The following is a 25934-nucleotide window of genomic DNA, read 5'->3' on the forward strand; positions in this document are numbered from 1 at the left end:
AGTTGTCCATATCCTCCTCTCCTTCAAAAACCATGAGTAAAGTATGCAGAATACATAATGTTACCTCATGGGTGATTGTGGCATGGCGGGTGCTAATGTTTTCAGTTGTGGCCTATAATGACTGGATAGTGTCAGTGACAGCTAAGCTTACTCTAGTCCTGCTTATATCAGACTTGGCCAAGAAGTATTTTTGGACAATGGTCGTTTTGTTTTTCTGTAATGTGATAAAAAAATCTGATGACAGACTCCTGGTAATGATGCAGGTTTAAGGCTGAAAGCCTGATGCTTTCCCATATCCTCTTTGTCTGTCCATCATTAGCAAGAGCCATACAGTGGACAACCCTAACATGAAACCCTACAGGTAGTATTTTCAATAGTAATCATTTCTAAATATATTTGATATCATTTGTCCTCTGCTGTATATTAGTCCGCCTTGGACACATGATCTGATTATGTGACCTTCTGTGTGTTGAGGCCTGTCCTCCTGTGTGTGTGTGTGTGTATTTTTTTGACAGCTCCTCTCTTCTCCTCCTCGGTTTGTTTCCCCCCTACACAGCCTCTTGTTTCCCACAATGCTCAGCGAACATCACCACCAAGATGGCCGACGCTATGGAGGAATATGAGAAAGAAGCTGGCTGCGTCCCTATTCTCCATCCCGAGGTATGGTCTTTGCACTTCACGCCTTCGCACGCACACATGAACCTACACAAAACGCATTACACCAGTCCGTGTGTGGCTGTCTGCGTGGTTTTGCCGTGCTTTTTTTTTTGAAACAACGATGCCCCCTGCAAAACCACCGGTGGGGGGTGGCAGGCAGCTAACGATGCTAAAGGTGCTAACGCTAGCCCCCTCCTCCTGCAGCATAGCCAGGAGACGCTAGGCAGATGTTGGCGTTCATGTTAGCGTTAACCGCGGCGGGGCTCTCCGTGCTTGAGACGCCGTGCAGCTAGTACACAGGGCTGCGAGCAGTGCGATTAAGTCTGCAACGGGAAAAGTAACGTTAATGGTTAATCCTTGCTGTCATCCGATGTTAGCTTTATAGCTAAACTGGCAGTGCTGCCCTGCTTAGCTGCGGTGATGTAAACTGGTGTCAAATGTGTAAGCGTACATTAAACCGTGGTGTCCAGTCTGGTGTTATAGGTTCATGTTAACAGTGACGAATGTAAATAAAAAAAATCCACTTTTCCCCCTCATGTTCGTTTCTTAGCAGGAAACCTGCAGCTGGTCCACCTGGTGGGGATTGGCACTCACGTTATCTGTCAGTTCGTCAGTCTGGATTTGGTTGTTTCTGTCATCTAGTGTCGTTGTGAATGTTTCGTCATGTTTGTATTTAAAATATTTTTAATCAGCATAAATAAATTAGTTGTTATCAAATATTGATTTGAAAAATAATTGAATTTGGAGCTGATGATTTATTTCTTCATTGTTAGCTAAACAGACAAGCTAACCTGACAGAAACACATTTATTTTTGTGTTCTTCTCTTCATCAAAGCCCATTTAAGGTCATCTTATTATTTTATTTTAAGCGTATACCACTAACTTAACAGGCCTTCACTTAATACCCTGGTTAATAGTTGTTATCCTTGCTTGGCAGGTAATGTAGTCATCGAGAAGAGCTCTGTTTGATACAAATAGTAGTTTGCTTTAGTGGCAGTTGACTATCCTGTTTTGTTTGTTGGTTTGTAGCCAGCAGGTCAGATCAGGTAATTTACCTCCAGGCTTGGTCTCTCACTGTTAATCCTGGCAGTGTGTGGTTCGAATGATTCATGTCTTCAATGTCCAGTCAGTGTCAAGATGCTGGAAGATGAATTCATGTACCCAGTGAAAACAGGCTGAAATGGATGTAGTGGTTTATCATCTGGTTTTGTCTATTTTGGTATTGTGTCCCAGTTCATGCATAAACCCATAATGGGAAAATGTGGTCAAATCAACTATAATGGCTGCATTTGTGAAAACACATACTATATGTTAATCCTATCATCTTGTGAGGTTGGGTTTGGTTTGGACAAAAGCAGAAAACAAGGCAAAGGAAGACAGTAGTTCTCCACCTCATTATTCAGCAATGTGTTTGAATATGACTCGAGATCAAGCCTTGGTTATATTGGAGATTACGAGGCCATCTTCTCCCTTAGATGCTGCAGTGAAACTTGAGATCCAAAACAGCTTGGTGATACCAAAACTGACAGCTGATCTGAGTCGGTCGACAGATGTCATCTCCTAACCTAGGTTTAATTCAGGTCCGACTTGTCTCTGGTGAAACAATGTTTCTGTTAGGAATGATACATTGATTTTTATCTCATGGTTAACACACAAATGTCATTAAACCTGCAGCCAGACCTGTATAAAATAAGGAGAGACTGAGAGAAAGAGGGCAGCAGGAGAGTGATGGTGTCAAGAGAACAGAAACATACAGTATGAAGTACTTTAGTAATGTAATTCTCTGTAGTTTTATGGTTTGGGATGTGGAACAGTTGATGACTGTGCAGATTCATGACTGTGTCAAACATGAGTTGAATATTTATCTCTTTAACATGAGAAGCAGAACCCTGTCATATGCACACACTGTGTGGAAGCTCTGTGCACTGCAGGGTTTATTTCAAGGCAAGCTAAACTGACTGGAGTCAAAATTTGCATCGTGTTCTGAAGAGTACAAATACACACATTTAAGTATCACATTTTAGTAATTGGTCTTTCTGTTATTTTGATTATATACATCCCCGGTCGGTCCTTTTTATATGTGTGCATTTAAACAAAATAATGGTGTTTCTCCTATTTTGCTCTCTTGTATGATAGATAACATGCTTCCACAGTGACACTCAGGCCTAGACTAACATAATCAGCTTGCTGCTAGTCCTTGCTGACTGTCCAAGCACTGTCCTTTTCGACACACTAGAAAAATCTGCTTTATAAGAAGGAAAGTTCTCCTACCCACTATTCTTTGCTCTCTTCCTGAGCTTTGTTTATCTGGATGTTACTGCTTGACCTGATGGTGAAGCCTGAGAGGCCTCAGACCGACTTGGTTGAGTAGACGTGTCAGTCAGGATTCAGTGTTGGAGGCTCAGCCAGTGCCTGACAACATAACCGACAGGAAAATACAGGAAGAGAAAGCTGTCAGCTCGAGCTTAATACACACACAGACACCAGCAGCAGCGATTAATGGTAAAAATGAAAAAAGAGAAAAGTTAAAATTACCCCCAATGGCACTGCATGGTGGAGACGAGGAAGTTTATTGTTATGGAATTGACCTCTGTTTTGCAAGAGTGGCAATAAATGCTTTAAAATAAATCAAGGGGAGGAGGAACAAGGAAGAACAACATACAACACTTTGTTGACACTTTTCACAGGCTATATGGGGACAAAAAATGTGCTTGTGCTTTATCCAAAGCTAATTTTTCCCCAATCTTGCCAGAGGTAAACTGTCTGCCATGAATTTAGAGGTGACACAGCCTCTTTAAATCACTGTATAGGAGCGTTCACAGGATAACCTTTCGGCTGCACATCCACCTGTCATATTGAAGAAATTTGTCTGACGGTTGTAGCGTCATCGTAAATGAAGTTTATTTTCTCTGTGTGCCCACACAGCCTTGGCTTAAAGTCGCTCCCCTTCTCAGCAGGGTGCTGCCTGGTATCTGGGTCAACTCGTAGATTGTAGTGAGAGCAGAGTGAAGCTGAATGCATGAGGCACCTGAATTAGAGTATCAGAACTTTATTCGCACAATGAGAAGGGCCAAGCATTTTTTTTCCTTCCTTGTTGAATGCAAACATTCCCTCTTCTGAGGAACATATGGGATAACTGTCCTCGGCTTCCAATCTCATTTGAAAATGCAAATGAGTGTTCTTGTGTAAAAGGCATAAATACGTAGGTGACGTGGTCAGTCGTTTCATTTCTTTCTTTGAACATGAATTCTGTTTCCCCGGAGCATTCCCATCATTTCCTTCCAAACAAACGTTTCCCCTCCGCTTCCTCCTGATGCATAGATGTAAACTGCGCCTTGAATATTGAATTATCCCGTCGAAATGGCTCTAATTTCAGGCCGAATCTGATTGTGAGCTACAGTCAGCAAGAGCAGCAACACAACAACAATGCAATTTAGTGCAAGATGCATTAAAAAAAAAAAAAAAAGCAACAATGATGTTCTTGCTGTGTATTTTTTCCTGATGAAAATCTAAATGTGTGAGCACTGAGAGCTGGTCACCATTATTGTGCCATTTCTACCACCACTGCTGGATCTACAGTAGACATTCATTTTCAGAAGTGGTGCTGTCTGACATTTTTAGCTCATGGCACGTGACCCCCACCTCCCCCCCAAGGAGTAGTTGCCATATGTCCCACTGACCAGCCCCACTGACAAAAGCTAGGCCTGCTGCCTCACTAAACAGACGAGCTTCCAATTTAAAATCAATGACAGGCATGGAATGGATAATATGTTTAATTGATAATATCATCGCTACCAGCTCCCCAGTTGTTGTGTGCTTTTCCAGTAAGCAGGTACATAATTAAGAGGTGAGAAAATGCACAGGCTGCAATTATCACTACAGTCACAGATGCCACCATCAGCTTTTTAGCAGGCAGGAGGATATGAAGAGAGGGAACAGAGCTGCCGTGATTGGCAAGGGGTCAGAGGCTATCTCCGTGGAAGGCTGAGATGGAGAAAGTTACTTAACATCTGGTGTCTGAGGGTTTAGAGCTGAGCCCCCCGCCCCCCGGTCCCTTGCCTGACAGGAAAGCAGTTTTCCTGGTGAATGATGCAACTGAATTTTCCCTCAATTGAATATCCAGATGAAGGTAGAGGCTCCGAGTTCCACTATTTCTCGGGGTTTCTGTTTGTCGGGCGGAAGAAGAAAGCTCAGCACAGTCACGATCGTAATTGAATGACTCCCACCCGCCCTCCTCTTTTTCCTCTGGCAGCGGCACAGATCTGAAGCACACGGGGTAGTTGGAACAAATCGTATGGATTTGTAAAATGACCAAAACTTGGCAGAGAAAAGTGCAAACGCCTCCCATCAGCTTTGACACTTTTAAAATGCACAGGAATAAAAATACAAGCTGGTCACCTTCATATCTGCTCTGTCACACTGTCCTCCTTCATCCTCCTCCTCCTCAGGCTCATTTACTCTCCAAAATAAAATCCCCTCTGTGCTGCTCTTCCCTTCTTATTTCTCCCTTGTATTAAAGGTGCTGTATATCATCACAGCACCTATTTTCCTTACTATTGATGATTTGCGATGTGGGATTTAGGAATTAACTTTGTTTTACAGTACAGACAATGTGAGGAGCATTGACATTTCATTTATTTTACTGTGACATGTTGGCACAGAGGTAGAGTTGGTTGTGAAGGCCTGACCTCACATCACATCATTGTGTGTATATTGCAGACATGGCAGACATTCAGTTTTGTGTTGCTTCTGTAATTTCACATAATTTCTTGTGAAAACAAAATTTTGAGAGACCACTTAATGAATTAGAACAGGAATCGTAAAGATGATATTGGGAGTATTTCTGACCCTTATGTAACAGCACCAGTAACCAGCGTTACTAAAAACGAGAGTTACTGTAGGCTAAATGATTGTTTTTTATAGTTGAAAAAATGAAATTTTCAAATCACAAGAGTCATAATAATATTTATAAGTTACATAATTAACAGTGTCTTGAAAATGTTTAAAGCAGGGCTGAACAATTAATTGAAATGTTACCAAAGTCGCAGTACAGCCAAGTGCAATATCCAAATCACAGGAGCTGCAGTATTTTTGATAATGGTAAAATGTGTCATAACATTGTAGTGAATTGTTAGCACCATAAATGTTGTGATGCTATAGAGACGTCCCAGCCTATAACTCATCTTCTCCAGATGTAAAGGGACATGCTTGTTTGGTCCAAACCCCAACAAAAATCACATCATCATCATTTCTATGTTTTTTCCAATCAAAGTGAAATGTAAAAATGATCGTTCCAACTGAAACCGTGACTCGTATCACAATATCTGCCAAAATAATGGCAAGATGATTTTTTTCTTTTACGAAAGGCTATCATTCATCCCTAGTTCAGAGGTACCCTGTCTGTGGTTTGTGCTGTGGAGCAGTTTTTCTATGAGCAGCTCCCTGTCTTTTTTGTCTCATGTCAGTGGTGTCACACTATTGCATGGAGGTAAAGCGCTTAGAAACGCTGCGATGTGCCAACAAAGGCACGAAAGTGGAAAACTAGAAAGCATGGATGTAAACAATCCAGGTTTCAAACTTCAAAAATCAGCTTTGCAAATGTGTTGTGCACTCATCACACTTGTTAAACCCAAAGGAGACACTATGGTTTGGATGTTAACTTGAGTTTTTTTTTTTTTTTTTAAACAATAAAACTCTATGGGGCTCCTTTAATTCTGCAACAGTTGTTTTCACCAACTGTCGCTGACAGATTTACTCAACTGTAGCTAATTTGCATTAGCTCTGTGAGTAGAAAGCAGAGGAAACCTTGGCTGTTGTCTGGTTAATATGCTCTGCATGCCAGTGTCTGTGCACGCACACTTGGCCAAAGATTGCTCAGTGAAAGAAGATGCTCTACTCGGAGGAGTGGGCTGTGTCTTTTTGCTGTTCATAAAAGACCAACAGAGTGGAAAGCTTTTTTTTTTTTTTTTTTTAACCAGCTGCTCGTTATAATCACCACAGCTGGCCAATCATGCAGCTGTAAATATAACAGCACGTTGTTATTATTACATTTGGAAGTAATTGAGCGATAGTAGTAATATTGAGGTCCTAAATGACATCCACATGGACAGTGACTCAGTCCTTGTGTTACTGGATCTGAATGAGGCCCTGATAGTAAAGAATGAAGCTCACATTATTTTTGAAAGAAGCCTACAGGAAACATGAATTTCTTTACGACAATCAATATTTCAGAGACTGGGACACACATAAGTGGAGATGATCATCTGCGTCTTTATCATGGACAAACAATGCCTTTAACTGGATTTATCATACATATTCCTGTTCTGTCTAGTTACCCCCGCATACCATTTTAATCCAAAGAAAAATGCTACCATTATTCTTATGCCTATAAAAGATTGTATTGTAAGAAAAATAATGATTGTGCCTTCACTGTAGTTTAACTTTAGGGCCGTATAAAAATAAAATGCATAGGCTATATTAGTTTTGGTTCAAAGAAAACATGTTTGTCCTCCATCCTTACAAAGATTTTTAGGCTAGGAGCTAAACTTGTTGAGATGTTAATGCCTAAACATGGCTTCCCCCAAAGTGTTTATGAGACTATGAAACTGAAATAATCTCAAGGGCTGAAAAACTATGAAAACACTGGAACTGTTTTGAACACAAATATTTTACAGGCCTTGGTTTTGAGATCCAGTCATGACTCATTCATGAGTTTCAAACACAACCTGTCTGTATTAGTTTTTCCCATGCACCTTCTCCATCTTGTTCCTCCTCCGCTGTTCCCCATGGTGGCAGAAATGCTGGCTCAGCATATCCCTCTGGTGCTGTGGGGAGGCCCAAGCGAAACTCAGAGGCAAGATGGTTCAGCTTGAAGTCTCTGTGGCCCCCGAGCTCTCGTCTCAGGCTACCCAGCACCTCCCCACAAGCCTGCCATGTCCTTGGCCCCCCCAGAGGCTGCCTCATTATTCCTCATCATTAAATGCGTACGAGCGGCAGCACAGCCAAAAAGCCTTGAAGGCCTGCTTGAAACCAAAACACTGAGCTTTTAAAGTCAATGGTGATGCCGGTTCAGGAATCATGATCGCAGCTTCCACTCTAAATTTGTGTTCACCTCTCCACTCCCAGGTGGTCCTAGCAAATAGAAATAATTCAATTAAATGTGCCTCTGTCACTTGAATGTAGAGGAGCTTTAACTCAGTTAGCTAGCATCACTTCTCATTCACTAAGTCAAGAGTCACAATTACATAAGCCAGTGTGGGGGCTCCGTGTCTACCAGATGCAGCCCTCGTTTCCGCGTGATTGAGGCTAATTGTGGTTTCCGTGGCGTTACTATGGAGGCTAATTGAATGTGAGTAGCACAGTTGCCACATCTGTGTGACGGATTAGATCTTCAGCAGCAGCAGTAGCAGCAGCAGTCTGTCTTTGTCTCTCTCCTGCTGTCTTATCAGCTATTTATATGACTGTGTAAGTGTTGTGGAGCAGGGCTCTGTGTGTGTCTGTGTCACCAGGAGCTCCGTCCTGTAGTTCAGCTGCTCCAAAACCTCTTCCTGTCACACCCCTCCGAGAGCCCTGTCCATCTTTTCTGTATGTATTGTGTTGCTCTCTGAATAAATCTTGCTAACCATAATCTTGGTCTCCTCGTGAGCATTGGAGCACCTTTATTCTGTTTTTTCTTTCTTTATTCCCAGTTGAATCAGTTTATAGACATTTTCACAGCACACATTTTGACTTGTCATAGCAGGAAGTGCACTGGAGTAAGTAACAGAGAAGATGGCTGCATTCTCAAGATAAATAAATATGGCTCAGAATGAGGCTTCCAGGCCTGTGTGTATTTGATCTTTCCTCCATGAGGTATTTTATCATGCCGTGCATTGCAGATGACGCACGTTTCATCAGTCTCACACACTTTGTAACTGTTCCATACAGCAGATGTTTTGTTTTGGTGGCCTGTCGTGCAGGAAGCGGGACTACACTGCACACAGTGCTTCTCTCAGCTGAGTATTAACCACAGGTGATCAGTTTTAAGGTGATCAGTGACAAGAAGCATTAATTCCAATCTACCGATCAAATATTTTTAATGAAAATTGGCCGATCAATCGGGGCATCCCCACAGCATTGCTGTCGTACAAAAACATAAATAATATAAATAAATATAAACATTATAAGGTACACTTGTGTTTTATAAGTCAAAAGGTGTATTCATTTTAAAGGCCCACACACCCACACAGGTGTTCTCTCCTGACTGAACCTCTTCTGTTGGGCTGAATGTACACATTGTGCTTGACTGACAGCACCTTCACTCTCGTGTTAGTTTTGTTGCAGGACTAAACTGTTACAGTTGTTTCATCATATTTCTGTTTAATCGTGTAATTTCCTGACTAGACATCTAAAAAACTATTTAAACCTGTTTCAAGGCTTTTAACTTTGCATGTGTGTTTACCCTGCTGCTATGGGCCGCAGCTATTGGACTGTGTTATGGCAACTTAGTGGACACAGCCAGGTCATATACAGTACAAGGCCGTTTGAACCCCACTGTATATCCCAAAAGACAATATAAAAACCCTGCATTGTTTATACTGTGGTACCTACCCCTTAATATCACTTGGTATATTAGGGGTAAAACTGGTATATTAGGGGTAAAACTGACAGTTACTTATTGATTAATCTGCCAATTTATTTTTCAATTAAATGAGTGAGTTTTTTGTTAAAAAATGTGAAAACATAGTTTAAAAACTATGGCATTCACGATTTCCAGAGGCCATAGTAATGTCTTGAATTTGCTTATTTTGTCTGACTAATAGACTCAATCTTTAAGTTATTCAATTTACTGTCTGATGTGGCAAAGAAAGCAGGAAATGTCACATTTCAGAAGCTTGAACTTCAGAATTTTTGTTATTTTTGCTTGAAAATTAAATAATTAATCAATGACCAAACTGGTTGCCTATTAATTTTCTTTTGTTTGACTAATTGATTAATTGACTAATCGCTGCAGCTCCACTTGCATTAAAGGTCCCATATTTTACACTTTTCCAGTGTTTTATTTGTGTTGATCTCCATCAGAAGATATATTTGTGGTTTTAAGAACCAAAAACCATCTCAGTGTAGTTTTACATCTCCTCTCTCAGGCTTCTCTCTGGAGCTCTAGAAACAGCAGGTCAGTCAGCCAATCAGAAGAGAGGATCTAAGCCTTAGAAAAACCAAACCCTGCAAGCATGGACGGTGGGTCCAGGTGGGCAGGGCTTGGGGCATGGCTGAGGGCAGTGACTGCTTTGTTGTGACATCACAAAGTTCCAGAAGTCCTGACGGCTGGTTTTAAGGCTCAGTTTCTGAATACAGGCTGTGTGCATTTCACTGTGGACTGAGGCTTTGATACTTTCACTGTATTAATATAGAACCTAGACCTGCTTTATAATCAAAAACAGACATCTACCGTCATACAATATGGGACCTTTAAACCATTGCGTGAAATATTACATATCAATCATCAGGTTTGCGTTATGGCAATTTTCAATTACATTTCCAGGAAATATATGAATATTGTGATTTAAAAAAACATATACACATGCAGTGATAGATTCTTTTCTGTATGATAAATCAAGTATATAACACACCCCCACAACCCCAACCTCAGTGCATTTTGATATGTTCCAGCATATTGCAGATGATCTATCAAAATATAAGACCGTACTGACTTATCTTTATGTCTGTGTTCCTCTTGCTTGTGTCCTCCATCTTTCTTTTCAGGAAATCAAACCCCAGAGTCATTACAACCACGGCTACAGTGAGAATGTCAGCCGTAAAAACCATGTGGACGACTACAGCACCTGGGACATCGTCAAAGCCACACAGTGAGTGGATTGTTTGGGTGTGTGTGGAGCTAACACCACTATGTGGTGTTGTGATTCAGTCTGTGCTAAAGAAGTAATTCACAAGCTTAGTCTGGTGAGAGAATTTGCGTGTGGGAAGAAAAGAAATGTGGGAATGTCGGCCTGATAAGACAATGAAAGCTTTGTCTGACTTGTTGTTACAGTTGACAACAACAGATTTATGTTGTTTTGATTTGAGGTTAGGAATATCCGCTTAAAGACAGTCAGTGCTGAGTTAAACCTCAGTGTGTGGGCGAATGTTTGAGTGTCTCTATTTAAGTTGTCAGTTTGTGTGCGTCTGTTTTCATGCATGTCTGTATCTTGTCAGTGTTTCTAGGTTTTATTCATTTAACCCTGTGTTTGAACGCATGTTTGATTGTGAGGAGACTGTAATCCCCCTCCACCCTTCCTCCTCAGGTACGGCATCTTCGAGCGCTGCAGGGAGCTGGTGGAGGCGGGCTTCGACGTTCGGCAGCCAGACAAAGAAAATGTAACCCTCCTCCACTGGGCCGCCATCAACAACAGGATAGACTTGGTCAAGTGAGTCAGCTCCATCGTGTATGAAGCTGGGGGTGGAGGTAGCTCAGAGGCCGGAGAGTTGAGGTTGTGGGTGGATGGTTGTGAGTCTGAATCCCAGGACTGGCAGGAGACTTGTGGTTGTACTCGTCAGTTCTCAGGTGTGAGTTTGAAATATGAAGCAGAAGACCTCAAAACAAGAAGTGTACTCAGCCTGCTTACCCAAAATAAAGATGACGATGAATATAACATTTACAAAAATAAATGTAGCTGCTGCTTTGTGCCATTTTTTGCTACTGTTTATTTGCTTGCACAGCTCTGACCTGGCTTCAGCCACCTACAGGTCGCTCACTGGATAAAGGGTTAAGACTAATTGAGCAATGAACCGGCTGAGATGTATTATACATGTTAATACTTCTGGCAGTGACTGAACCTCTCTAGCACCTCCTCTGTGTTTCTCTGCTTCAGTTTGATAAGGATGATGAGTTCAACTCCAAACACACAGAGTGTTAATAACTGAAGTAAAACCAACACCAGATTAATTTAAATGAAAATTGTTCAGAATTTTGAATATTTATATGATATTCAGATGGGTAAGAAGCATTTACATCATTTTCATATTCATCAAACTAGCCTGTGACCCTTTGTGCTGTGGATGGAAACATTTGCATTTGGTATTGTTCTCCCCTCATTTATTCAAGTCGAATATGTGTTGTTGCTCCCACACACAGTGAAAACACTCCTGGATAGTCATTATTTATTTAACTTTCAGCATTATTAATTATCTACAACTAGATTTCAGCTTGTCTGTGGTGGCAGAAGTTCATGTTTGGGGTGAAGTTATGAGATGAATATAAGTCAGATTTATTTCTTAGAGTTTTGTGGAATTGACTTTTTTCTGAAGCTGAAGTTTCTTGTTGGGTCAGCTGATAAAAGCAAAGATCAGTGAGAGTGATTTGGGCAGAAAAAAAAAGATGTGTCAACAGCTGTTTAAAAGTGGATTCAATTTTGTGATAACAGCCTTTATTTAAATGGCATGTTGATTACTATGTTTTCAACTTGTAACAAGTTCCATAGCATCTCTTGGTGAAGTGCTTTAAACCTGCTTTCTATCTAATGACCATCAGGGAGCAACTCCACTGGTTGTAAAAAGAAGTCAGATTGTATTGAAGTGTATGGGAAAATCGCATTACTTCTCACTTGATTTATTAACAACATGATGTTCATTTTTTAAATTATGGTCCATTTAGAGGAAAATAGACCATAAAGCAGGGTCTGCATTAGGGCGGCGCTACTGTGTGATTGACAAACTGTACTACACACTGCGACCTGCCTGACAATCAGGATAGAGGACAGAGCAGATCAGATCCATCCCTCACTCCTCCTCAGCTACACCTTCTCATCCAAATATGGTTTCTTCTGGTTTCAAAAAACCAAGACGGTGACGGACGAATTACAAACTCGAGGCTTCAAAACGGCAGCTCACTAACCAGTGGGTGACATCATGGTGGGCTGACACTTGTAAACACAGTGTTTTTGTGCAGGTTTACCTGTGAGATTCAGCCTCAGTCATTTGTGTTTACTCACCACTGATTAGTCTTATATGTTTCACAACAGCTGCAGTACAACTTGGGGATTCGTTTTTAGTGTAAATGGTTTGTAGCTGGTTGTTGCATATTAAATATCCAGTGTGGATCTACCAAGCCTTCTCTCTCAGCAGTTTCCTTTGCCAGGTCTCTGCATGTGGAGCATTGTTCTACTGCTTTGTTTCCTTATCAAAAAACAGCCAACAGTCAGTCTGTTAAAGTTTATGCCAGTTTTACAGCCCACACCCAGATCACATTAACAAAAAGTGTGTAGATCCAGTATAAAGTTCACCTGGTACACTGTTTGTGTTTGCAGGTACTACATATCAAAGGGAGCCATAGTTGACCAGCTGGGAGGAGACCTGAACTCCACACCTCTGCACTGGGCCACCAGGTAACAAACAGTCACCACAGATATAACATATCTGCAACATTTCACCCACAGAGCCTTTACCTTCTTTCACCTGAGGTTATTCATGTTGTTATTTAGCTGAGACGTCTGTGTTGAAGTGCCTCTGTTCATTTGTTCTCATTTGTTCTTGCTGGTCCACAGTTAAAAGTCAAAGTGGCTGAATCTGAGAGACACTTTACTTCAGCTTCTCTCTTCCAATATGAATTTAGAAATCAAACATTTATGAACTTGATCCTAAACTCTTGACTCCTCTCCATCTTTTTATATTTCAACACTGCTGTTTTACAAGTAAATCATCCATCAAGTCAAGTCAGTTTGTTTGACGTGTTTCCCCCTCGGTCCCAAGCAGATGGGGGGGGGGGCATGCAGCTCTCTCCCCCTGAATTATTGATAGGTTTGACAACAGGCATCTACACCATCACTGCTACACAGACACATAGGAGTCCTGTGTCACCTCCCCCTCCACCCTCCACCTGCCAATGACCTTTAAAAGCCCCCAGTCGCCTCGGGTCTGCATGACCTCAGCCCTTCACACACATGCTGCAGCTGAGTGCTGGGTGTTACAGGCTTTGTCTGCTCAGGTTTACAACCAGCAGATGACTCACTGTATGTGGTGAAAGTGCAACACACACCTTTTTTTTTTTATTGGTGAGATAGCGAGTGGGATGTGAAGGCAACTCAGGACATAATTATTTTTTGTGCAATAATTCAACTGAGTGCCATATTCCAGTACAAGTGCATTTACCAACCTATATACTGTTACATTCATATTTAGATTGTATATTTTACATCATAATTTAAGGACATTTTTACATTTTATTTTTTTATGATTATATTTTCTTATCTTTATTCTTTACCTCTTAAGTTATTCTCTGCTGTTACACATCTATTCTTGATGGAGCAACTGTAACATCACCTAATTTCCCCCTGGGGATCAGTAGTATTTTGATTGATTTATTGATTAATGGACAGACAACAAAAACACTTACAGAGATATATTAGGTAAAAATGACAAGAGTGATGTGTGATAAATGATGTAATCTGAATATGATTATAAAAAGAATGTAATAATAGAATAAGGTTGTACCAACAGACCATGATCTCGTGATTGATGATCATCAGATTGATTGCCGATAACTTCTGTGTCTGCCAATGTCAGAATGATACTTGGCTTGTTTTCTCATGAATGTGTTAACTTATTATTATCATTATCTGTAGTATAAAATGAATATTAAACGTATAGTTTAACGTTTATAAGCACATATAACTGATGCTTGCAACATCGAAGCACCAACGCGCACGCACACACACACCATCCAGCTGACACCGTTGTGTGTAGGTGCGACTCTTTCAGTGATTATTGTGAACGCTCTGATTATTTAATATGAAGAATTAATACGAATAAGAGAGAGAGAATGCTGTTGGCAGTTTCATAGGATGACAACAGGACGATCGGACTGTGGATACCATTGCACACCCCTTTAACAAAACAATATAATAATTATTTAAAAAATGATATAATAACTTGATATCATGTAAATGATATATCCTGTCAATGTAATGGTAATGTATCTAACAGCAATCGTGTAGTGATACTATGACAGTCATTATATACAGTGTGATATAATATAATATGTATTATTTATATAATTTTATTTTATACAATACGATAACTTTAAGTATATCATTATAATAATAGAATATATATTATTATATTACCTAATAATAATTATTATAATGTAATTACGTTATGTTCCATCTGCCAGTGACCTTTAAAAGCCTCTTACCCTGAGGAACTTTGTCTGCTCAGGTTGACACACAGTGAATTACTCCTTATGACTCACACACCTGCCGCTTTCTGCCATTTTTACCAATTTCCTGTCACATCTTTACTGTCCTGTGGGGGAAGTTTACATGGGAGACAAGGGTAGTAATAAAAATACAGTTTACAAAACCTGACTGTAATAAAAGCATGTTACACATCACCAGAGAGATGTTTAATGAAAGACAAGGCAGTGAATAAGTCCGTCAATATCACAGCAGCATGTGAGGATACATCGTTCCACGTGCAGATACAGCAGTTTAACAGCAATGAGAGTATATAAGACCCTGCTTTAGACCCTGGTTTATCCTGATCACCCATCAAGTGAGAATGACGTTGACTTTCTTCGTCCCATACCTCTTAAGTATCATTTTTTTTGTCCGTCAGATTTGTTTCTAGTTGTGGCATTAAAAAAATTGTGGGATGTTTCTGTATCTCTTGTAAATTATTGTTCATCTTCTCCCAGACAAGGGCATCTATCCATGGTGGTGCAGCTCATGAAGTACGGTGCAGACCCATCTCTGATCGACGGCGAGGGCTGCAGTTGCGTCCATCTGGCTGCCCAGTTCGGCCACACCTCCATCGTGGCCTACCTTATTGCCAAAGGACAGGTAGGAAACACCCTGCAGGGCAGACTAAAGCTTAGTCCAGAAAAGTAGCTGAAAATAATCTTTAAATGAATAAAATGGTCCTTTTCACACCAGCACATGTGGGAGTATTTATGTTTTAAAAGCTGTGGTTTTAACGAAGTTGCATTACATTAAACAACACACATTTCTCAGTTGTTTAATGATCTCTTGTTCCTGTTTGTGGGTTTTGTACCGGTGCACTCCATCAGGGGGAGCCCTGATGCCTCTCATTGGCTCCTCAGCTACATCAGGTTTTTTTTCTTCCTTTAACAGGACGTGGATATGATGGATCAGAACGGCATGACTCCTCTGATGTGGGCAGCTTACAGGACACACAGGTGTGTATGTTATAGTTAACATATAGTTAATAATCTGAACCTTATACCAAGATCCTGGTTCCTGGAGAAACTCCAACACTGAAACCTTTGTACGTGTTTCTGCTGACACACAGAAGGTTCTCACGTATAAATGAATCGTAATTCATTAGACAAATTGCTAACACAGGGAAACAATTCCCAGTGTTGCTGCTCAGCTTCATTTGAATATCCCCTGATCAGCAATTTATCACAAGGATAATTTCTCTTTCTGTATTTATTACTTTCATGTATTGATCCATGAGTGTAATTATGTCCGTGGCAGCATAAAGTAAGAGGTGTAGCAGCATTTAGAAAGGAGAAAGGTAATTATGTTATGTAAATAAGGAAGTAAAAATGAAATCAGGTGATGAACATCAGGTTGTGAACATTATTGTTTCACACTTACAGTGTGAAACAATAATGTTATAGTTTCCATCCATCCTCTGATGACCACAGATATTTATTTGTTTGGTTAGTTTGACTTCTTCACCCTGACAGAGTTAAACCAAGAGGAAGAACATGTTACAACATAATAGCAGTATTATAACAGCCAGTAATGAGGATTAAGAAATGAATGAACAAATAAACAAATTAAATAAAAAGAAGATAAAATCAATAAGGATTGTTACTGCTGTGTCTTTATTATTGTGAGAGGGTATCTCTACAACAGTACAAAAGTTGTGCTACACTGAAATCTCGTTCCCTTCGGCTCCACACCCACTGCTGCTGTAGTGCACTGATGCCTGATGATCTTAAAACTGATGTAGAAATGTACATTCACCCCGAAAACCAATGGGAGAGAGAGAGAGAGAATTAAATATGAACCAACCTCAAATCCATTTTAAGTTTTACAACTGTCCCGTGTCTGTTGTGTTTTATCTTGTTTTCTGTAACGTGTCATGACAACATGTTTGTCAGTAGGGATGGGTATCGATAAGATTTTAACACCACTACTGCTTTATAGATACTGCTTATCGATCCCGTACTTTAATGGTTCTCTTATCGATCCCGTACTTTAATGGTTCTCTTATTGATCCAGAACTTTAAAGTTTCTCTTATCGATACTTTAAAGTTTCTCTTAACAATCCCGTACTTCTATGCTTCGCTTATTGATCCCATACTTTAATGGTTCTCTTATCAATCCGATACTATAAAGGTTCTCTTATCGATTCAGTACTTTAAAAGTTCTCTTATTGATACTTTAAAGGTTCTCTTATCGATCCTGTACTTTAATGGTTTTCTTATCGATGATTTACTGCAGGACTTTTCTTTAACAGTATTTGTATTGTGCAGTAGTTCACCAGCACCCCCACAACCTGAACCTGGACTTCTGAACGACACTCACAACAATCAGCTGGCTAACGGCTGCTTTTTATCATTAATCCATGTTCATATGTTCCTATGATTTAGTTAACTCTGTGTGTGGACCTCAGGCTGCTAGCATACAAAGCAAACAGGACATCTGTTATCCTTTCTCCTGCACTCAGAGCAGAACTGATACTATTGTCTTAAAAGTGTGGCCCGAGGCTTGTTTAATACCAGGTTTCAGAACCCATCCCTATTTGTCAGGTGGGTTTCAAACTAATGTGACTCAACTTGACTTGATTTCTCCGGTTGAGGTTTCTGCCTCTCAAAAGGAAGTTTGTCCTTGTAAAGAGTCTGTGTTCTGAGATGTTGTGATCTGATGCTATATAAATAAAACCTGACTTGATTTCCTCCACTGTGTCACAGTGTGGATCCCACCCGGCTGCTACTAACCTTCAACGTGTCTGTCAACCTCGGTGACAAATATCACAAGAACACAGCGCTGCACTGGGCGGTGCTCGCCGGCAACACCACCGTCATCAGCCTGCTGCTGGACGCCAACGCTAACGTTGATGCACAGAACATAAAGGTAAAGCTGTCCTGACGCCGTCACTAAGAGCAGTGGACTTGTAGCCAGAGTTTCCAGACTGTAGCGATGGAGGATGTGTACAGACTGGTGTGCTGTTGTTTTTCAGGGGGAGACACCGCTAGATCTCGCCAAGCAAAGGAAGAACGTTTGGATGATCAATCACCTACAGGAAGCGCGGCAGGCTAAAGGCTACGACAGCCCGTCCTACCTGAAGAGGCTGAAGATGGACAAGGTACACACCACAAATACACTCAGATATATTCCATTATAATCAAAAGAGAAAGGCTGGAAGTCACAGAGTAACGGAAAACATCAGAGAGACAGAAAACGTTGAGAGGGATTGGGTCTCGCTGTGTAGACACACACCTGTGCAGTTCACTGGGTCGCCTCCCTTTTTCTGCCTCAGCTGAAACAGATGTGCTCAGACCACAGCTGTCTACAGTGTGTCAGCTGTTTACTACATTTCACCGTCTCATTCTGAGTGTGACAGGAGGACGAGGGTCTTAAACACCCTGCTGGACTTAACAATGTTACTACAGGAAGATACTTGTGTCTGTTTAGTCTGACCACAGTGGGGGGTCGTTCACACACATCCTGGTGATCAAGAACGTCTTGTATTCAAACTCTGAACTTGAATGCTGGATTTTCAGATATTTACTTGACAGAGAAGGTGATCAACAAATGTGGGTCATTTCCCACCGTTGTAGAAGATGTGTAATTTTTTTTCTTTGTGTTTGTTTCCATCTCTGGCTACGTCTACACTACTACATTTTTGTTTTAAAATACATCTTTTTTGCTACATTTTCGCCTCCCATCCACACGACTCTGGAGTTTTCGGGCCCTGAAAACAGAGACTTTTGGAAACGCTGCTGGACCCATTTCAGTTTGAAAACTCCAGGGTTGTGTTGTAGTCTGGACGGACAGAAGCAGAGACCTTTAGAAACGATGACGTAGTCACACACGGTCTTTCCCTGATTGGGTCTTATCAGCCTTGACTGCCAGTGGTGAAAGCAACATGAGTAACAAATTACAAGTGTTACTGATGTTGGTGTCTTTGCTAGCAGCTGTTGTTCAGTAAAATTCTGAATTTTAATGCTACAACTGTCTTTGCTGTTCCTCGTTTGTTGTATTTTCTGCAATTAATCAGCTGAGTGTGACTGAAATCTGCTTCCTGTTAACACCAGCACAGATCGTTTCTGATGTGGAGTTTGAATGTTCATTTCAAAACACCATTTTAAAACAAAAATGTAGTAGTGTGGACGAAGCCTCTGAATGTTTCGATGTTGAGTTTTTCTTTCTTTTTTTTTTTTTTTTTTTAACAACCTGTTACTATTGCAACTTGAAACTCTGTTTTAACTCAGCTTTGATGTGCTGTTGTCTTTCCACTCATCTGCTGGGACATTATTAGTTAATGAAGGTAAATTAATTTAATAAATAAAATAAACACTTCAAGAAATTCATTTTAGAATTAGACAGAAAGTTTTCATAAAAAATAAAAATTAGGGTTAGGGTTAGGGTTGAATTGTGTGATAGATTTAGTAGACTGTAGACTATGAGCCTCATCACACTGAGGTCTGAGGTTTGTCCAGCTGCACAGTGTCTGGTGTTGTCGTGAGTAGAGCTTCATAGGTCATTAGTTAATGTAAAACAGTAAAACTGTGACCTTTTTTCTGCTTCCTACCTCCCTCTTTATGTCTCCACAGCTCAAAAGAGCACAACAGTGTAAAACTACACATCATTAAAATTATATAAAACTAAACTTCACTTATTCTGGGTCAGGACATTTCACTCTTTATACACAGGCACTTATTATTTATTCATTAAAAATGAACATATCTGTATGTCTGCTGTTTATTGTGTATTATCTATTGTAACAAGAACATAAAAGCTACAGTTCCTTGTTTTTAATCATGAACTTTTGCACCTTTAGCTGTAATTATTCTTACTCTCTGCTCTCCAGCTTCAAATAGAATACTGAGGGTCAAGAGCCACGACCATGACTGACATGAATTATTCATCATATTTTAACTTTTACGGCAGATTTTAAAACTACAAAATGCTCAGTGGACCTCCTCCTTCCTTCTGCCCACGACTCATCTGCATTTTCCATTTCTGCTTTTTCTGTCCGGTTTCATCTGTTTGATCTTTCTTCCATCCTCTGCCCAACATCCATCTGTCTCTTATCAATCTCCATGTCTGTCTCTCCATCTCTATCCCAATACTTTATTCCCACCCCCCACCCCCACCCTTTTTTTCTTCAATCTCCTCCTTCTTGTTTCATATCTATATCCACCTGCCTCTTCCTGTTATTTATCCCTCCGCCTCCTCCCTCTGCAGGAGTTCAGGCAGAAGGTGATGCTGGGAACGCCCTTCGTGGTCATCTGGCTGGTTGGCTTCATCGCTGACCTGGATATCGACTCATGGCTGATCAAGGGCATCATGTACGCTGGCGTCTGGGTCGCCGTGCAGTTCCTCTCCAAGTATGTCTCAGTCGCATAAACACACACACTTTCTTGTCATTTATCAACTAAATGCTTAATCAGTTGATTATGTTCATTTGGTCATAGATGGGTTTTGTCAGAATCAGAGGCTCTGAGCCTCTCTTCTGATTGGCTGCAGTGTAAGACACTGGTTATTCATTAGATGTGTATTTGTTTAAACATCTTGACACTGCACATACATTTCCAGAATACACACAATCTCTGTTGAACCAACACATAAACTGTATGTACCAATATGTGTAATATGTAATTGACAACATTTCTCATGCAGTGACTAACACTGGTCCCTTCCTCCAGCTCCCTCAAATGCACACACACACACACACACACACACACACACACACACACACTACCCCTCGCTTACACACCATTACTACTGCCATCTGGTCCTGCTGGTACAGTTTGTTGTTTCTGCTGTTATCTATGTGACTACAATAACATACATTAACCAGTGTGTTAGCTTTATAATTACTCACATTCCTGAAATTCTTGCTCTGTGAAAAATACAATTGGGATTATGAGCAGTGTTGTCATGTATCATCAGGTGACGATTGGTTTATTTTTGCTGCTGTCTGCTCTGACTGCAGCGTTCAGAACAAAGCTTCAGGTCTGCATTCGTCCAGATGTGCTGCAGTGAGCAGGTTTCACATCTGCAGGAAGAATGCCTTGATGTACTGAACACATAAGTTATGAGCTGAGTGGGGATGATGAAAAAAGCCACAACAAAAAGGCTCATTTGTCATGAAGTTCAATCATCTTTCAACAGTGACAGTGACAGTTGGGAAGTGTAGTGGCGAAAAGAGACAATGGCAAATTTTAACAAAGAAACAGATGAGGCAAATTTAAGAAACACAGCTAATGCAACATTGCTCCTCTCCTCTCCTCTCCTCTCCTCTCCTCTCCTCTCCTCTCCTCTCCTCAGGGCTTTCTTCGACCACTCCATGCACAGCGCTCTCCCTCTGGGGATCTACCTGGCCACCAAGTTCTGGATGTACACCACCTGGTTCTACTGGTTCTGGAATGATATCCTTTCCTGTCAGAGACTGCATTAGTCTCAGCTTTGTTTTCTACGGTGGCCCTGAGGGTGTTGTGAGTATTTTCAGCATATGTTGTCAAATTAATGAAGACGTTTTCTGAATTTGTTTGTGTATTGTGTATTTGCATGTGTTTTCTTAAGCTGCAGTGTGTTGAGCTCTCAGGGCCACAGTAGATTTCTTAAAGGAACAGTTTGACATTTTGCGGTTTTCTTAATGTTTGTGCAATAAAAATAGAGGTACTTCATGAAGACGCTTAGCTTAGCATAGCATAAAGACTGGAAATGGAGAGACAGAAAGGTAAAGGTAATAAGATCTACTTACCATCTACCATCTACTTACTAAAAGACACCAGCCATGTGTTTCTTACATGATCTCAAATAGAAAGTTCTGCACTATAACTTTTTGTGTATAAGTTTTTGTGTACAAAAATGAAATTTAGTTTAAACAGTAAATAATTGTGTTCCCATCTGTGTGATGGATGATTGACACTGATTTAATAATTGTAATAATTCAGTCTGAGGAACAGGGGCAGAGTGAGAGGAGTTAAGGATTCAGTGTTTTGCTCAATGACATAGAAACACTTTTGCAGTTTCAGGGATCAAGCACTGACCTAGTTATAGTTGGGTCCTCTGAACCTCTTTCCCACCACTCAGAGTGACAAAGGGGCTTTTGTGTCGACCTAAAGTCAAGTTTTATTTTTTATTCGCCCGCAATCCACTTGTGTGTGAAGCAGAATGCTGGAGGTTAAACCTGGCACACGCTGTCTCTTTACTGGAGAAAAGACAACAATCAAAAAGCTTGCACTTCTGTCCCCTGCTCATTAAAATGGGCTGTTTACTCTTGCCTTAGTAGAACATGAGCCAAGAGCTTTTATTTGTCTGTCAGGTCTACCAGTGTATGTGACAAATGTTACCTCCAAGCAGGGAGGATCTCAATAAAATATGGGCTTGTAAAGTTAATTTTTGCTGCTTTCTGCTGCTTGAATTGTGTTTTGCTTGAAAAGAAAAGATGACCAGGAAAATTTGAGAGGAACATGAGTGAGTCACAGGCCATTCTCAGTGGATTAAAGGAGGAAGGGTTATGTAAAGAGCAGGAGTTGATGGAAGTGTTGAGAAAATAGAAACATAAAGTGCCCCAAGCTGTTGGGTCAAAATATAGAATAAGTTATGTGTCTAAATGAACCGTGCGACGTGCTGTTACAGTTGTGAACGTGGAGTTTAGTGTGTAACAGCTACAGAAAGTTTCTGTTGGCCTCAGCATGGCTGCTTTCACATGTTTTTTTTTTTGTTGATGGAAGAATTGCCTTTCTGTTTGGTAGCTGCTAATTGCAGGAGGTGAGTGGGGAGTTCTCATTTGTGGAGGGCTTTTAATTTTACGCCTCATTGCTCAGCTGATGGGAAGGGAGAGGAAGATGTCTCTGCTCTTAGCTTATTGAAAAAGAAAAGTGTGCTCTGAAGTTCCTTTCAGTTCATTTAAAATGCAGCTGGAAATGTTCTTCATGGATGCATGGTGTGTCTGTTGATGGAAGGAGTTTAATACATTGACATAGAGACGGTGACAAATTAAAAACCTGAAGAATGAGTGGAGAAACAGGAGGACAAGGGACGAGGGGTCACTGAATGGTCTGATGAGTCTGAAAATGATGTGAATCCAGGATAACTTTTTTTTTATCAGTCTTAACTGAACCTAACATTGTCCATCCTGATAGCCTTTACTACAAAGCTGGTTATCAGCTGGCTCAGTTAACCCTGGATTTATCGATCAGGCTACGAGAGACTTTTTAATTATAAGCAACGTCGTCAGAACCATGAATAATGTACTTAACATGATATGAGAAAAAATGCTGATACCTGCAGGTAAATTCAGTGTAGGCCTGGGTTAGACAGCACTAACCATCATCATCATCAAATCACCAAATAAGGGAATATCTTTCTTGGGAATGGTTCATGGTTCGTCCCTCCGGTAGAGTTCAGAGCTGCTCTGGTGGCTCGTGGTGACTCAACACCTCACTGAGACACTTCATGTTGGTTTTCCCTGTAATCTGTCACCTGTCTGCACTTGCTGCTGACCTGCTCCCTAAACCAGGTTTTCACATGTGCATTCATCTTCAAAGAGCAAAGGTTTGGTGACGTTATGTCCTTTGCACTGTTAAACGTAAGTTTGTACATGGATCATTAACCTCATGGAAAGTTGTCCTTTTGACTGCAGACAGGTCCATTCTTGTGTGAAGACATTTGCCTGTGAAAAACGAGTTCTCCTTTGTCCTCCAGCTATCGAGGCCATCGTTACGTCAGTGTATCTGCCATGAATCTCTCTGCAGCAGTGGTGTGTCTCAGTTCAGAGACGTGCTGCTTCATGTTCCTGACAGGACAGGAAGTTTAGCTTTCCTCCTGCAGGGCTGCAACCGTGGGCCATCTCCTGTACGTCTTGTTCAGTCACTCATTTGAGGACGTTAGGCGGACCGTTGGTTCTTGTCCTGTTGTCCACATACATACAAATGAGTGCACAGTGGTGGCAACACAATCTCTAATCGCTGGCATTTATGCAAATCATGTGGTATGAATGTGAAGAGCACGATGGGACTGGATGATTCTGTTTTAACTAGAAGTTAATATTAAAGTTAGCAAATGAGCAACTGTTCATGCTGTTGCATAGCAACAGGCATAAGGAAAAGCATCATTTTGATACATCTACCCACACGAGCAAAAGGCCTGTTTAAGGTCCAGGGGCTGGCAGCAAAAAACACCTTAAGTTTTGACATTTGACGAGAACTTCACATTGTTCAGAAACACCTCGACTATACCTGACCGGAAAGATCTGTAGCATGAAACTGTAGAGCAGTCATTAATATCGAAGGAGCTTGAGGAGCACAGCTGTGGAGAATGGACTGATCCAACTCCATTCAGACAAATCATGAACTGCCAGTTAAATCTGATGTAAGATCAATTCCTCATTGTTAAGGGTCCATTGGGGTCTCCCACTCTTCTTGGGATGTGTTAGTTTTACTCATGTATCCCCATAAACTTGGTTATGTTTTGGTCAGAGTTAGAAGTACCTTTAGTTTTCTGCCTTAGTTTGGCTGCTAAGGTCTTTTGTGCAACAGTTTAAGTGATTCCTTAAGTGTAAGACCAAGATAAGGAGAAAACCTTAAAATATATGTGAATATTTAAAGGAAACCTTAAAGAGAAGACTTAAGGGTGTTTTGTACAACTGTTTTTATTTTAAGGAAACCTAAACTCAGACTTTAAGGAAAATCTTAACGTAAGGTGTTTTGTGCAACTTGCCCCAGATGTGCTTGATGTGTTGTCAGGTGTGAAGGCAGGTGTTGACAGATGTTCTGAACAGCTGGATGAAGAGTCTGCTGTCCGAGAGAGGCAAGAGAGAGTACGGGGTTAATCGTGCACACTTTCCTGTAAAGCTTTCATAGTGTTGCGCTTGGTTTTACAGCCAAAACAAACTATTGTTTTATTATTGATTAATCTGCTGATTATTTTCTTGATTGATCGATAACTTATTTAGACCATGACATTTCAAAAAGTAGTGAAAACTTCTCACGGACATCTGAAGGGTGTTTGATTCGTCCGTCCATCAAAGATATTTCATGAACCATCATATCTGACTGGGCTCAACATATTTGAGAAAGCAACATTTTTGCTTGAAATATGACTGATCGATTATTGAAATATTTATTTATTCAATATTTATTGAAATCAATCGATAAAGTAATTGTTGCAGCTCTGCTTAGGGGAACCCACAAAAAGTGAAGAAGCAGTTGAAGAATAAAAATAAAGGAGCTTGACAGAGAAGTCCAGACCCTGCTGTAGTTTCTCAGCGTACTCCTGCATGAAGTGGGTGTGATTTCAGACGTTGTAAAAGTGAAAGGTTTTCAACCACATTTCTACCCCCTGACAGCACCTCAGCTGATGCTTTTACCTCCTCTAATGTCCTCCTTTCTCCAGTCTGTGGTGTCGAGGGAGGAATCGGTTTACTCCTCAGAGCCTGGTTACATAAACTGTGGGCTGAGGCCCGGCTTGGGCTGCTGGTTGAGCTCCACGTTTGGTGGGTGCCTGCAGCTCTGGTGAACCTCCGCTGAACTTGTAGATGAGAATCTAAACCTTTCATTTGTGTCGAGGGCTGACAGATTCCAACATCTGGTTTATAGTGACCTATGTTGAAGGAGACATTTTCATTTCATGTTTTAACAGTGTGGAAGGAGCTGCTGTTTGTTTCTACACTGTCAGGCGGTACAGCTGGGCTTTGTGTCTGCCATTTCTGACCCACTTTCTGATATTGTGAGCTCCCCCTCCTCCTCAGGCCTGTGGTTGAAATCAGACCAAATGACAAAGGTTTGAGCTGCGTGATGATACTTTTATTTGTCTTTCCCCGACCCCAGTTCGTATGTCTCTGATTTCTCAGACGGAAAAGGAGGGAAGCCTTTGCTCATAAATGAATTCCCAGCAGGCGAATGTTTGACAATAAGAGAACGATGATGTTGGAATTAGGTAAAACTGATGAAAGAAGACTTTGTTTTGTAGAAGCAATAAAAACCGTTGAGCTTTGCACTGCATGAAACATAACTTCATTATATCTGCAGACTATTATCTTCAAACACCACGGTGATAAATCCACCTCAGACACCCTGCTGTCAGCTGTGGGCA

General features: G+C 40.8%; 1 protein-coding gene across 1 annotated transcript in view; it reads left to right on the forward strand.

The window, feature by feature from the left end:
- The first annotated feature begins 467 nt into the window (after positions 1 to 467).
- Positions 468 to 25934, forward strand: part of zdhhc17 (zinc finger DHHC-type palmitoyltransferase 17) — a 37278-nt gene continuing 11811 nt past the window's right edge. The window contains exons 1-10 of the mRNA XM_071502067.1: positions 468 to 660; positions 10402 to 10505; positions 10941 to 11063; positions 12942 to 13019; positions 15326 to 15470; positions 15762 to 15826; positions 17576 to 17738; positions 17845 to 17970; positions 20076 to 20218; positions 21162 to 21262. Coding sequence (XP_071358168.1) covers positions 598 to 660; positions 10402 to 10505; positions 10941 to 11063; positions 12942 to 13019; positions 15326 to 15470; positions 15762 to 15826; positions 17576 to 17738; positions 17845 to 17970; positions 20076 to 20218; positions 21162 to 21262 — 1111 coding nt within the window. The 5' untranslated portion in view covers positions 468 to 597. The remainder of the gene's footprint in view (positions 661 to 10401; positions 10506 to 10940; positions 11064 to 12941; positions 13020 to 15325; positions 15471 to 15761; positions 15827 to 17575; positions 17739 to 17844; positions 17971 to 20075; positions 20219 to 21161; positions 21263 to 25934) is intronic.

Source organism: Trachinotus anak, unplaced genomic scaffold, assembly GCF_046630095.1.
Source record: "Trachinotus anak isolate AG129_WGS33_773 ecotype Australia unplaced genomic scaffold, CSIRO_AGI_Tana_v1 ptg000018l, whole genome shotgun sequence".
In the NCBI taxonomy this organism is placed as follows: domain Eukaryota; kingdom Metazoa; phylum Chordata; class Actinopteri; order Carangiformes; family Carangidae; genus Trachinotus; species Trachinotus anak.